At 53.5% G+C, this 14078-nt stretch overlaps 5 protein-coding genes across 5 annotated transcripts; 4 read left to right on the top strand and 1 right to left on the bottom strand.

Moving 5' to 3' along the window:
- Positions 1-46: 46 nt before the first annotated feature.
- Positions 47-2691, top strand: VTJ04DRAFT_5257 (uncharacterized protein; the record flags this gene model as incomplete). The annotated part of the gene is made up of 3 exons (XM_069363353.1): positions 47-86; positions 159-301; positions 370-2691. 3 exons carry the CDS (start codon positions 47-49, stop codon positions 2689-2691), a joined length of 2505 nt encoding a protein of 834 aa, XP_069220208.1.
- Positions 2692-3243: 552 nt separating this feature from the next.
- Positions 3244-4254, top strand: VTJ04DRAFT_5256 (uncharacterized protein; the record flags this gene model as incomplete). The annotated part of the gene is made up of 1 exon (XM_069363352.1): positions 3244-4254. The coding sequence occupies one exon, from the start codon at positions 3244-3246 to the stop codon at positions 4252-4254; it is 1011 nt and encodes a 336-aa protein (XP_069220207.1).
- Positions 4255-4891: 637 nt separating this feature from the next.
- VTJ04DRAFT_5255 (uncharacterized protein) lies at positions 4892-6519 on the top strand (the record flags this gene model as incomplete). The annotated part of the gene is made up of 3 exons (XM_069363351.1): positions 4892-5096; positions 5156-5464; positions 6236-6519. The coding sequence occupies 3 exons, from the start codon at positions 4892-4894 to the stop codon at positions 6517-6519; spliced, it is 798 nt and encodes a 265-aa protein (XP_069220206.1).
- Positions 6520-8520: 2001 nt separating this feature from the next.
- VTJ04DRAFT_5254 (uncharacterized protein) lies at positions 8521-9901 on the bottom strand (the record flags this gene model as incomplete). The annotated part of the gene is made up of 4 exons (XM_069363350.1): positions 8521-9180; positions 9244-9330; positions 9412-9554; positions 9613-9901. 4 exons carry the CDS (start codon positions 9899-9901, stop codon positions 8521-8523), a joined length of 1179 nt encoding a protein of 392 aa, XP_069220205.1.
- Positions 9902-10657: 756 nt separating this feature from the next.
- On the top strand, positions 10658-13715 carry VTJ04DRAFT_5253 (uncharacterized protein; the record flags this gene model as incomplete). Its single annotated transcript, XM_069363349.1, has 6 exons — positions 10658-10709; positions 10768-10901; positions 10969-11474; positions 11502-11996; positions 12057-12308; positions 13337-13715. 6 exons carry the CDS (start codon positions 10658-10660, stop codon positions 13713-13715), a joined length of 1818 nt encoding a protein of 605 aa, XP_069220204.1.
- Positions 13716-14078: the final 363 nt, after the last annotated feature.

The raw sequence follows: 14078 nt of genomic DNA, 5'->3' as shown, positions 1-14078 counted from the left end.
ACGGTTCTGGCCCTCAGAACCGCCGGGCAGTAATACCGCAGACATAATGGAATCGATTGCCAGGATATCCAGTCTCCTCGAGAGCGGTATGCACTATGCTCCATGCTCCCAACAATGCCCTCTTCCTCCGAAAATGATGTACTGACTTGCCCCCAAAGCCCGAGAGCTCACCCTCGATGCCGCCTCGGCCGCCCGGAGTGCAAAGAGCTCCTCCAGGCCTCTTGACCGCAACCAAGTCAAGAAGCTCCTCGACAGCCGCAATGAGCGCGACGTGCTTGACGGCCTGCGCCGCGTCATCACTGTACGATCCATTCCCTCCGTCCTGTCCGGCCTGACCACAATCTCCGCTGACGTCCTGATTCTCCCCAGATGATGTACCGCGGCCAGCGCACGCTCCCCCTTTTCTCGTCCGTCGTCAAGAACGTCGCCTCCCCGAACCTCGAAATCAAGAAGCTGGTCTACATCTACCTCATCCACCATGCCGAGCAGGAGCCCGACCTCGCCCTCCTCTCCATCAACACTATCCAAAAGTCCCTCTCCGATACCAATCCCCAGGTGCGCGCCCTGGCCCTGCGCACCATGTCGGGCATCCGCGTCCCCGTCATCAGTCAGATCGTTTCCCTCGCCATCCGCAAGGGAACTGGCGACATGAGCCCATACGTTCGCCGCGCTGCCGCCTTGGCCATCCCCAAATGCTACCGCCTCGACCCCTCCCAGCTGCCCCAGCTCCTCGAGTACCTGTCCACCCTGCTTGGTGATAAGCAGTACTACGTCGCCGGCGCTGCCGTGACTGCCTTCCTGGCTGTCTGTCCCGACAGACTTGACCTGATACACAAACACTACCGGAACCTCGTGCGCATGGTTGTCGACATGGATGAATGGAGCCAGCTCTCCATGCTACGTCTCATGACTGTCTACGCCCGCAAATGTTTCCCGAGGAAATTTAAGATCGTCAAAAAGACCGGGGGCTCGGCTGTCCAGGATTTCTACGCTGATCCCTCGAATGGGGGCTCCGAGGGCGACAAGGTGCCTATCCTGGATCCCGATCTCGAGCTACTCTTAAATGGCATCAAGCCCTTGCTCCAGTCGCGCAATTCAGGCGTGGTTGTCGCCGTGGCTCGGTGCTATTCGGCCGTCGGCACGCCTGAATATGTCAAGCTGGCCATCGGACCTCTGGTGGCCTTGCTCCGCGGCTCCCAGGACATCCAAGAGATCGCCTTGTTTAACATTGTTTCCATTTGCTTGAATTACCCCGCCGACTTTGTCAAATACGCCACCCACTTCCTCGTCCGCGGCGATGACTCTCAGTCTGTCTGGGAGCTCAAGCTGGAGATCCTTACCCTCATCTTTCCTCACGCCCCTCCTCGCATCAAGAGCCTTATCCTCACCGAGCTCGAACATTTCAGTCGCAGCCCTGACAAGGCCCTTGTCAAGGAGGCCGTTCGCGCCATTGGCCGCTGTTCCCAAACTGACACAACCGCCGCCCCAAGATGCCTGCGTCTCCTGCTCAGCCAAATCACCAGTTTGGACGGCACACTCGCCGCCGAGAGTTTGACAGTAATCCGCCACCTGATCCAACAAGATCCATCAGCTCACGTGGCGACCGTGATTCGACTGGCCAAAAACCTAGACTCTGCCACCGATCCTCAGGCTCGCGCCACCATCATCTGGCTCGTCGGGGAGTTCTCAGGGCTAAACGGTGAGGACAATATTGCCGCCGACGTCCTTCGCATCCTGCTCAAAGACTTTGCTTCCGAATCTGAGATTGCCAAACGCCAGATCGTCCTCCTCGGCGCAAAGGTCTACCTACACCACCTCAACCGCCAGCTCGAAGAAGCATCATCCCAAACCCAACAAACTCCATCTTCAGACTCACCTCCACCCCCCACCGCCCCAATCCCCCTCGAAGATGACCCCCACCCCGCCGCCAAACTCTGGCGCTATCTTCTTCTTTTAGTCCGCTACGACACCTCGTACGACTTGCGCGACCGCACACGGTTGTACAAGGCCTTGCTCGCTGTCCCGCAGCTCGCCACGCTCATGCTCCTCGCTCCCAAGCCAGCCCCCCAAGCCCCGAGCCCTTCCGAAGCGAGGAAGGGATACACCCTCGGCTCTGCGGCACTAGTACTCGCGGGGATTGACGGCGGTTTGGGCGTGCATGGGTTGAGGGGGTACGAGGACCTACCGGAGTGGGTGGAGGAGGGCAAAGAGCCGGATCCTAGGTTGCGGGACGTCCTTGGGGAGGAAGCAGGGAGGACAGCGGCAGGCTACGCTTCCCCTGCGGTGGCGGCGCCAACGGCGATCGCGGGGAAGAGGTCCCCTGGTTCTGGTCCTGGATCGGTTGCTGCGTCGTCACCGTTAGGGGAGAGTGTGGGGAAGGCTGGAAGGGCGAATGGGCTTGGGGAAAAGAGCTTGGATGATTGGTTGGCGGAAGAGGATGAGGAGGAGAAGAAGGCATTGGGGAGGGCGTTGGTAGGGATGGGTTTTGGGACGAAGAAGGTTGTACAGGAAGAGAAGGAGAGTAGTAGTGAGGAAGAAGAGGAGGAGAGTGAGGAGGAAGAGGAGGAGGAAGATGATGACGAAGACGACGAGGAGGAGGAGGACTCTGATGAAGACGAGGAGGATGAAGAAGAGGAGGAGGATAGTAGTGAAGAGGAGTCGGAGGACGCGAGATTGATGGGTAGGCCGTGAATCTTGGGTGGTGAGTACACAGTAATGAGGCCGACCCGAGAGATAAATGAGTGCGGCGTCTCGCCAGTCCAGTATCTATACACATATACATCCGTCCATGATGAAGAGAAAGCGCCCCCGTACAACCGGTGTTGATGATACTGCCCAGGAACCTTTCTTCCTGACGGTACTTGACCTGTAGTCGGTCGCCCCACGTCGCGGAAGCGCTGACCAACAAGTGTGAGGCTCAATTGTTGCTCACTGGACACCCGAATCGTCAGTTTCCAGGGTCCAGTTAATGCATCTTCCAAAAGGGGACAGAAGTTCGCGCCGAAAACAAGAAGATTTCATTCGGTCTATGTCCTGCAGTTTTCAGCCCTTGGGGCTGAAAACTGCCTAGGTATCTCCAGGGCAGGCAGCCTTCCACTGTTTCAGTGGTATTGAATTGACATAACTTTGCTTATCTTTCTCAGAATATTCCTTTAGACCTGTGGACAACCTGATGGCCACGCCAAAGGCATAAGCATGTTGGAAGATACTCTTAGTCCATCCAAATTCGCAGACTCGCAAACCATGGCCGCATCTATTGCTCTGAGCGCCAAGGATGCGAAACCCGCAATGAACGATGCTATTGTCAGAGATGAGAATGCCATCAGCTCCTCGAACTGCGGTTTCCTCAGCCTCCCGGCGGAAATACGACAGATCATCTACGAATATGCTCTCGCTTCCGACCAACCGCAATGCTTCAGCGACCTCCGCCCCCCCATCAACGACCTGAAATTCGCCTTGATCCCGCGTAAGCACTGGCTCGCCCTGCTCTACACCTGTCGCCAAGTCTACGCTGAGGCGGCCCCGGTCGTCTACCGCTCGACCTGGTTCAATGTCGCAGAGCCCGTGTCCTACCTGGGTCTCGAGAAAATGAGGCAGTTGCTCGACATGATCGGGCCTTCTAACGCGCGGCATGTTACCAAGATGAACATGCTACTTGCGAACTTGCATATCTACCCGGGCTATGGCAATCCGGGTGACCCGCCGCCGGGCTTCGTGACGCTGGAGTTCGACGACGAGGAAAGCGAGGAATGCTTGGCTCTTCTGCGCGAGAACTTCCCTGGTCTCACGACCTTGTCGTTTGTGACCGACTGGCGGGAAGGCGAATTTCTTGTGCATAATGAGCTGGTACCGGAGAGTCTGGACGAGGCTTTGGCGCCGATTGTTGATGGGCTGAAGAAGTGCCCGTCGTTGTCGACAGTTCATGTTGGTTGGCTTCGTCCGTGTGTGAACCGGCAGGTTGCGGAGAAGATGTTGTCCCTCGGTTGGAGTGTCGAGAATGGGGATGGAACTCCAATCACGGAAGAGACGGCGCATTTGATTCCGATTCGTGGGCCAGGGGAAGACGAAGAGGAAGAGGGGTGGCGGTGGGGCAGGGAAAGATTCGAAAGTCAGGAAGATGATGATGACGAAGAAGATGTGTATGAAGGGGAAGAGGAGGGAGAGGAGGGAGAGGCGGGAGAGGAGGGAGAGGAGGGAGAGGAGGGAGAGGAGGGAGAGGAGGGAGAGGTGGCAGAAGAGGAAGAAGATGAATGATGTTCTTGGTGGACTATGGGATTGTCACTAGAGAGTCACAGCCGTCCACGTTAATAATAGCATGGACTTACTGAATCTTGTGGCTACCTAGTTTTTCAGTTCCAACAAATGACAACGACCAACTGGAAAAGAATATCACAGCTGATGTATATAAGATTAATAACGGGTCCCCGGGAGTGGTTTTCGTTACTCCTCTTTTTATTCTTCCCAGGATCTCGCTGAATCATAGGCCTTGATTCTTCTGATTCATCCCGTTCCGCGTTTCCTTTCGGGCTAGTTTTATTTGTTGTTCTTTTCTCCTGCTTCGTCGGACTCTCTCCGAGATGATATCTGTGGTAATTGGGGGCCAAAACCAGCACGGGACGGCTCATGTCTGTATCTTTAGGCACCAGCCTTGGGGGCGACATCAGCGCAGGTTACCATCCCCAGCCTCGTCGATCTACCTGGGAATCATTCTCGGGCATAAATTGGACTTGATTGCTCTCCGAGAGCCTCCTTACTTACACAGCAGTCCTCATGACGCCCCTGATTGCTGGTCTTGCCCCAGAGATATGAGCACGGCTGAGGATTCGACTCCGGCCCAAAGGCGGCACAACCACGACACACAGCTACGGCTCCAGAAGTGAGCAACGAAGACATGACCGATACAGACCATAGGAGCCCCAGTGAGGATGTGGGCGCAACCAACAAAAGCATCCTTGCCCAGGACAAGAACACCCCCAAAGGTGCTGCAGCCGAAGACCACAGCGCCAGCGAAAGTACCGGAGCGCTGTACAACATCGGCGCGACACAACAAATCCTCCCTCCAAAAGTAGGCTTCTTAGCCTTCCCCCTGAAATTCGGCAAGTCATCTATCGGCATGCCCTCGTTGTCAAGCAACCGCAACGCTATCCCGAAATAGACCACATCTTTCGCCACGAGAAGATCACCATACCGCCAAAGAACTGGCTTGCTCTCGCCTATACCTGTCGACAAATTTACACCGAGGCGATCTCACTCGTTTACCGTTCTACCTTGTTCAACTTTGCGCGCGAGGAATACGAGGATCAGTTAAACAGCACGACATGGTTTCTTGACATCATTGGGCCTGTCAATGCCCAGTATGTCACCAAGGTCATGGTGAAATTCCCAGAATTCGGGTCTCAAATTCAGGCCATGAACGCGGCATCTTCAAACTCAACCGCGACTGTGGACTTTGATGACGTGCCGGGTTGGGACGTGATATTTCTTACTCTGAAGAGCTTTCCTAACCTCACAACTTGGATCTTTACATTCTGCACCGACGATACTGAGGCACTGTCGCTGTGTAGTCAGGATGTGAACGAACTGAAATCCGTTCTGACGTGCATCGACAATGAGTTAAGAAAGCATCCCTCGTTGTCAAAAATTCATGTTTGCTGGTTCCTGTTATCCAGCCGGCAATTAGCGGAGAAGATGCTATCGCTTGGGTGGACTGTGGAGGATGAATGGGGGTTGATAACCGAAGAGAATGTCCATGAACTAGAAGATTAATCCTAGAATGGGATTTGGATAAGTGATGGTTGGTATAATTAGAGATGTAAATGGCTGTGACTACCTTAGTTCCGAACGTATCTTTTTACACGATATGGCAAATCACCTAGCTATAAACAAGACCAAATGTGAAAACAGGTTAAGGACCCGGCTCTTTCGCTTTAGGTACCCACTTATTGTTTGGAGAGCCTCGTGCGTTGTTATTCCTGAGACTGTGAAGAGAAACAACTCTGGGAGGAGGGAAGATTCGGCTCCACCTAGAAGACACCTGACCTCTAGTTCCGTTGTTGCCTTCGCCCAGAGAACCCCCTCTGTTCAGCTGCCCACCTTGGTTCTCCGCATTTTTATCCAGCAGAAAGTCCATGAGGGGTCGCAATTGTCATCTTCCCATTGCTTGGATAAGTAGTGGAGAGTTGCATAGACCTGTGTCTATGTAATAAATACGTCTCTTTGCCTCAATGACATCCAGTCCGCTTGGAAGCAGGGCTGAGGCCAGACCGCCCGACCGTTGGGTTCCTCAACCTGCCCGCTGAGATTCGAAATACCATCTACAATCATGCCCTCGCCTGGCCGGAGGCAGATATCCTTTACGATACCTGCGACATCTATCGCGAAAGACCCGACGAAGAGCGAAAGGCTTTTATGCTCAGAGAGAACTGGGCCGCTCTCATCTACGCCTGCCGGCAGGTCTACGCCGACGTCATCCCCCTCATTTACCAACGTACGCACTTTGCGTTTCTCGAGTACTGGTGAGAGAGGCGCCTTGATAACAGCTACCACTTCCTCAATGCCGTCGGGTCCACAAACGCCCGCTGCACTACCTCAGTCCATCTTAAATTCCCAGACATCCGGTACATCTACATGTGCACTCGCGATGTCCCATGGAGTGCAATGGACGCGACTGGTTTAACCTGTTTGACGACTTTACGGAACGCCTGTCCCAATCTCACGACGTTGTACCTCTGGATCGAGTTTCGGACCAGGGCCTACAACCCGCCCGCCGACATAGATAGTGTGGGGAAAGCGTTAAGAAAGGTCGCTGGCGAGCTGCGTGAGTTTCCGTCGCTCTCGACGGTTCGTGTGTATTGGGCTAAGGGGCGGTGCGACTTGCGAATGACGGAGATAATGCTGGGGCTTGGGTGGAGAGTTGACGATGATGAAGGGCCTCTGAATGCAGAGACGTTGGAAGAGAGACTGGACTGGATGGGATGAGCGGTCTAGTTTCGTTGCTAAATCATGCTCTGCATTGCTGCCTTACCAAGTCATCCCTGCCAGTGAGGGGATTCACTGACTCAGTTCATCCCCTGGACCCGTTCTTCCCCTGACTTCGTCTCATCCTCCGACAAAGTTCGTCCATCTCCTGGGATCCGCTTACCCGGTCTTGTCATTCATCCGGTCTTCGTCGTTCATCCCTTCGTGTCGTTCATCCCGTCTTGTCATTCATCCCGTCTCGTTATTTGCCTTCTCTTCCGTACGATCTTTCATACACGTCCTCCATGACATCCCAAGGGCGGCAGATGTCCAGACTTCTCTCTCTCCCTGCCGAGCTCCGAAATGCCATTTACACCGAGGTCTTCACGGAGCCATTTCCTGATTATGACCTCCTCAACAAATGGACCGAATTCAAAAAATCAACTTTCGCATGCGTCCCCTCAAACCACTGGATCGCACTCATCTACACCTGCCGACAAATCTACAACGAGGCTCTTCCGATCGCCTACAGCAAAGCGTATTTCAATCTGACTCCGTTGCGGCCGGGAATCCGTCAACAACCGAGGAGGATAGAGCGGTTCATCCGGGCCATCGGGCCCGACAACACTCGGTTGGTCACGTTTATCCATATGGCGTGCCCCGAGATTACATTGCGTGAATTTTGGGAAACCTCGTCCCCCTGGCCCTACGCGGTGTCGCTTCACCCATACAGCCTTGACACCTTCAAGCTTCTGAGGGACAATTGCCCTGCGCTTACCACTTTGTCATTCTGGCGGAAGCCATTAACCTACATGATACCGCTGAGGATGGTCAAGATTCACCTTGACATACTGCGGATGTGGGAGAGCGAGTTTCGAGAGTTTCCTGTCTTGTCAAATGTATATTTATGGTGGGAGGATCTTACATGTCGGGACCTTATACAAGCGATCGCGGCCATTGGATGGAGCCCTCGCCATACTGGCCCTCATGGTTGTTGCAAAGACGTCGTCATGTTTCGACGGAGGCTAAACCACGGCGAGTAGCGGTAATATTTTGCCTCTGGCCAGATCGTAAAGGAGTGAGGAATCATGGTGGCGGTGGTGGTGGTGATGGTGGTTGGGTTGGTTTTGATCTTGTTGTGCAAAGTCAGGTGTTGGCGGATCCAGTATATAGTATGCTTTCGCATTATCATAAGTCCCTTTCAAGACATATAACGTGAGTAGACCGTACTAATGCGCTCCGTACCATTGACATTTTTCTCTTATACTACGACTCCCCCCTCTTGCAAGCCGGGTCGTCTTCAAGTTAGAGAATGTCGGAGTAGGTAACTAACTCCCCAGAGAGGCCCTGGGATGCCTGGAACCCGGGGGATGGATTTTCGAGGATCGAATATCCTGGTCCGAGTCCTAAGCAACGCAGAAAATGGTTGCAGACCAAGATAACTTGGGGTATCTTTGTATTGTCAGTCCCTTGTTCAAATGCAGATCTCATTGTCCGTCACGTTATTTACCTAACACGAAAAGAAAATAAGTGGAATAATTTATACCGATCTTGCTAATAACCTCAGTCTTTCCACTTCCATCTGTTTCCTATCCACCTCACAACATATACCAGCAAGATCAACACTGGTACTTCAATCAAGGGCCCGACCGTAGCCGCCAAAGCCTGGTCGCTTTGCGGGCCGTATGTTGCGACAGCAACAGCAATCGCGAGTTCGAAATTATTGCTAGCGGCGGTGAAGCTCTGTGTCGCACTGATCTTGTATCCGAACTTTGCTTTTCGGAATGCCCAGAGCGTGACAAAAAAGATAGAGATAAAGTATGCCACCAAAGGAGCGGCAACTCGAACGACGGAGACGACTTGGTGGACGACTTGGCGACCCTGTGAGGCGAACAGGACGACGATGGTGTAGAGAAGGCCGATCAGCGACCATGGTGCCAAATACTTCAAGAACACATTGTTGAACCATTCAGGGCCAGCAACCGCCCGCACGGCGAACCGGGTAATCAGGGCGGCGCCAAGGGGGATGCCCAGGAAGACGCCCACGCTGGTGGCGACGACCGAGTATGACACGTCCAGGGTGCCGGACTCACGGCTGATGATGCGGATGAAAAGGACGGCGAGAGGTGCAAAAAGAACCATCTGCAGGATCGAGTTGACAGCGACCAGGATGGCACAGTATTCCGTATCGCCGCCCGCAAGGCTTGTCCAGACCAGGACCTTCTCGCCGTCATTAGAACTAACTCTGAACCATCTCCAAATTCTCATCTAAAAGGGGTTACTTACCATAGCAATGCATCTTCCAAGTCCAACAAGAATCAGCCCCACCCGGAGCTCGCTCTTGTCGGGTAAGAAGGCCCAGGCAAGCGCCAGCTGAAAGTGTGTGAGTTTCCCAGGAGAGATCAGAGCCAATGATGTAGAGGTGCGAGCACAGGGAGGAGGGCGCCGACGTACCATGAAAAGGGGCGCGACAATCCAATTGACGAACAAGCTGACGCCAATTTGCTTCCAGGCGCCTCTGTGCTCGAAGATGCGGTGTAGAATCTCATACTGCACCTTGCAGAGGATCGGATACATCATAACAAGCAACCCGACAGCTATGCCGGCCATCAGCTTGCGAATCACAACGTCAAGATAGACGAGGGCAAGACGTACCGATCGGGATGGACACGTCCGCAAACTTGCCCTTTTGCAAGGCCGGGCCAACTTCGGGTACAAAGTTGCCCAGCAGAACCCCCAGGACCATGGCACATAGAATCCAAAGGGCCAGAAAACGGTCGAGCCAGCCAAGGGATTTGAAAGCCGAAGTTTTCTTCGCAGGCGGGAGTAGTGTGCCTTGGCCGCCTTCTTTTTCGGCGTCGCGAGATGCTTGCGATGGTGGTGATTCCATTATTGTGGTGTGCGCCGGCATGACCAAGGCGTCATTGATGGGTTGGTTCGGCATTGAGCAACGGTGAGATCCAAAACTTGGTCCTCGTGAATTGTGTCAGGAGGTGGGTGATTGTGAGGCCGAGATGGTGAGGTACATTGGTTGGACGAGTGCCTTGAGCTTGTGCGGTTGAAAACTTGAGCTGTTTCAGGGACTGAAACTTCCACAACACGGGGTCCGTCAGCATGAAAATATAATCGTACGTTCTGGACGTCTGTATCTGTGTCCCATGTTGTAAAAATGCCGAACCTTGAGGCGTGATGATGAGGATTGGTGTTAGTGTTTGTGGAGGGTTGCAGTGTTACTGCCCCGGCTGTGATTGGCCAGGGCATTCCGCAACGTCGGTGTGGAGCTTGGTCGATGACATCAAAAAGTTTCCTTTTTGGGCCTGGCAATGAGGACGTCACTTCAATACTCCAACGGACAGTCCGTTGCCCTTGAAGCTTACGTTCAGGCCAAACCTGAACTTCCCAAGCAAGTAACAAATTGATACGTCACTGGTGCACTTACGCGTACGCCGACAAGGCACTCTGCAGGACATGGGCTCCTGGATCCCACAAGGCCCCAATCCCAATGGTAAACCTGCCAGTTTCCGAAGAGGGCGGTGGTGGCCGGAGCAATAGATTCGGCTGGGAGAGAACAGCGGCTTGATAATTGTGCCGATGAAAGTTCTGTCCGTTAAGCGGTATAAAAGTAGAAGAAGGCAGTCAAGACGACAGCCTGCCTCTCCTGTAATATGGACACAAAACCAACTCGGCCCGTTTGTTTGAAATGAATCTCTCTCAAGACTTCGACATCATCATTATAGGAGCAGGCCTCTCAGGTTCGTCCTCGATCTCTCAACATCGATCTGCACCTAAACCAGTGCTCACGTGGAGTAGGCATTGCTGCTCTGACCCGTGTTCGACAAGAGCTGCCAAACGCTACCGTCGCCGTGTTCGAAAAAGGGGACCGGGTGGGAGGCACATGGGCCAAAAACACGTATCCAGGGTTGAGCTGCGACATACCCTCTCAGGTCAGAAACGAGTTATTCTCACCGGGCAGTTGCCAAAGGCAACGTCACTGACAAGATTACGAGACAGCTCTACTCGTTTTCGTTTGCTCTGAATCCCGAGTGGCCATATGTGTACGCCTCACAGCCGGAGATTCTCGCCTACGTTGAGAGCGTGGTGGGTCGTCTTGGTCACTCCAGCCATATCCATCTGAACCAGGAGTGCACTGCGGCACAATGGCTGGAGGACCAATTCCTTTGGTGCGTCCACCTCAGGGAGCGCGAGTCGGGCCGCAGCTACGTCAAGCATGCGCGGTTTCTCATCACAGCTGTCGGCTTCTGCGATGTCCCAAACGGTGCAGATGGCATCCGGAACATCCAGGACTTTGAGGGTCGGGTGTTCCACAGCGCTACTTGGGACCACTTGTTCGACTTTCAGGAGAAGAATGTCGTCGTGGTTGGCAATGGCTGCTCGGCCAACCAATTCGTCCCTTACCTCGTCAAGCATGCGTCAATCCAAAGCCTGGTACAGGTCATGAGAAGCCCTCATTGGATTGACCCCAAGGAAAATGACCCAGTGCCTGGATGGCAAAAGTGGTGAGTCTCTGTATCTCTCCTTCCTAGGACACCCGGGCTGAGATATGTGGTGAGGATGTTCCGCACATTTCCCTTGTCCAACCGACTCTGGAGGTACTGGCTCGCTGCGAAGCTCGACTTGGCCTTCATGGCTTTTAGAACCAGCACTCTGGGAAATACGCTGCGCAAGTTTGTGCAAAAGTCCCTCGAGAACTACATGCGGCGCACTGCGCCATCAGAGTATCACAACATCCTGATCCCAGATTTCGACTTCGGGGCTAAGCGGCCGGTCTTGGATCACGGATACCTCGGCGTACTCCATGACCAGAGAGTAAAGCTCCTGCAATCCCCGTCGCTGACGGTTGTCGGTCCGCGCGAGATTCAAGCTGAGGATGGCGAGACCTTCCCAGCCGATGTGATCATCCTTGCCAACGGCTTCAAGACCCAGCAGCTGCTCACTTCCATGGCGATCACGGGGCGCAATGGGACCGAACTCCCCGAGATTTGGCGTCAGGAAGGGCATTTTTCCTCAGCCTATATGGGGTATGTATTAACAATTCTACGCGGCTCCTTTTAACGAGTCACACTCTGACACTTTGCTAGCGTCTGTGTGCCGGACTTCCCGAATTTCTTCCTCCTCACTGGGCCAAACACTCTTCCAGCGGGCCATTCGACCCTCGTCGGGATTGAGTGCTCTGTGGAGTACATTCTCCGACTTCTCCGTCATCTGTGGAAAGAATCATCGCCGACGAAAAGGATTAAGGCCCAAATTACGCCAAGAGCGCACGAAGCCTTTAATGACTGGATTCAGGCAAGGATGCAGGGCCTTGTGTACACGGCCAGCGTGCGAAATTGGTACACTGACAGCCGTTCCGGACGGAACACCCTTATCTGGCCCAGGACGCAGTTGGAATTCTGGTGGTCAAGGTGTGTGCGGGCTATACGCTTGGGGGATTTCGAAATAGAAAGGAAAACCTTTGAGTAGTGTCTCTGGAGACTCCAATCCTTCCCCCATGGCATTTCTGATGCGACACCACACATGGAGTTTGAGACGAAGCATTGCTTATAACTTATTACCTGAGTCTTAATAACACCATTGGGTCAAAGATGGCCTGGTATGACCATGTTGCCGCACACGAATGATTCAATACACTGTTTTGCTATCCATTGTCCGGAATGATACAAGTTTTGGAACGTCTCGTGTCTGTCAACACGTACCATACATCTCTGGTGACAAAAACAGAGCACCAAAAGACCTGGTGCGGTTTGCCTGTCCCGCAATCACCACCTTGTCATTTTTCCGCTTCCCCGAACACTATTTTGACTCCTGGGACAATTATTAGGCGTCGAACCAGAGAGGCTGAGGCAGTTGGGGGAGGAACTGCAAGAGTTTCCTCGCCTGGCCAATGCTTACATCTGGTGGACGGATTGTACAAGTTCGTGGACACGTACGGGGAGCTCCTCTCTGGGCGCAGAGACCTGGTGCAGGGAATGGCATCACTTGGCTGGATACCTGAAGATGATGATAATTGGACTCATCATGTCAAGGGGCCATGGCTTTTTCGGAAGGAGTTCAAGTCTAACGGAGCTTAGCCATTACGAGGTACTCCCTTGTAAGTACCGAGGATGACTAGGTTGACGATAATATGAAGAGGGTCATACGGTAGAAATCCCAAGATATGGCAGTGTTATTTTGGATCTGTGGCTGGGGTTTGTGGCTTAGAGGGCAGAGCGGAGGGATTTCGATAGTGCGGTAATAATAGTCTTGGATGTTGGGACGAAATGATCAAAGTTCTCGATGTTGTCTGTGCGGCATTACTAGCCACGAAGAGAGAATATATACTTACTCTGCAAACCATATTAAACTTTCCTCAATGCCTTAGGTACCCGTCACTTGCCGCTCTCAAGCGGCCACTAGACTCTTTGAGTAGCTACATCGTCATCCCCGGCATCAGGGATCGCCTCTCCTCCATGGCAACGCCCAAACACCCAAATCTCGGGTTCCTCAGCTTGCCCTCTGAGATCCGAACTATCATCTACGACAAGATTTTCAAGCTACCGGTCCCAGACTGGAACCGGGTAAAACGATGCTTCCGAGATCGCGACTTGTCAAAGTTCGCCCTCAGCCCCCCCGAACATTGGTTCGCGCTGGCGTACACCTGTCGACAAGTTTACAATGAAGCCACTCCAGTCACCTGGGGCCACGCCCAGTTTAATCTTTATGACTATTTACCTGAAAAGCAGCTTCAGAGGACGGAGTAGTTTCTGGGAGCCATCGGGCCCGAGAACGCCGGTCACGTCACCTATGAACACCTGTTATGCCCATATGTTTCCTCCGACTTCAAGCCCTGGGATGAAAACGTCACTCTCGACAGCTCCTGCATGTCTAGCTGGAGACTTCTGTGGCATGCTTGTCCTGCGCTCACCACGTTGTCGCTCTGGTCCCTACGGTTCGCTAGTCTCGAATATGAGCTTGATATAGACCTGGAGGTTGTGAGACAGGTGGATGCCGAACTCGAGGAGTTCCCTTCGCTATCCAGTGCCTATATCTGGACGTACACTCGCCTGTTTGACGACTTTCTGGAGGCCATGTCACTGCTTGGCTGGGAGCTTGTGGACGAAGAT

This window comes from Mycothermus thermophilus (assembly GCF_041956435.1).
Source record: "Mycothermus thermophilus strain CBS 625.91 unplaced genomic scaffold VTJ04scaffold_3, whole genome shotgun sequence".
NCBI lineage: Eukaryota > Fungi > Ascomycota > Sordariomycetes > Sordariales > Chaetomiaceae > Mycothermus > Mycothermus thermophilus.
The sequence above is the reverse complement of the archived record's forward strand: the minus strand, read 5'-3'. Positions and strand labels throughout refer to the sequence as shown.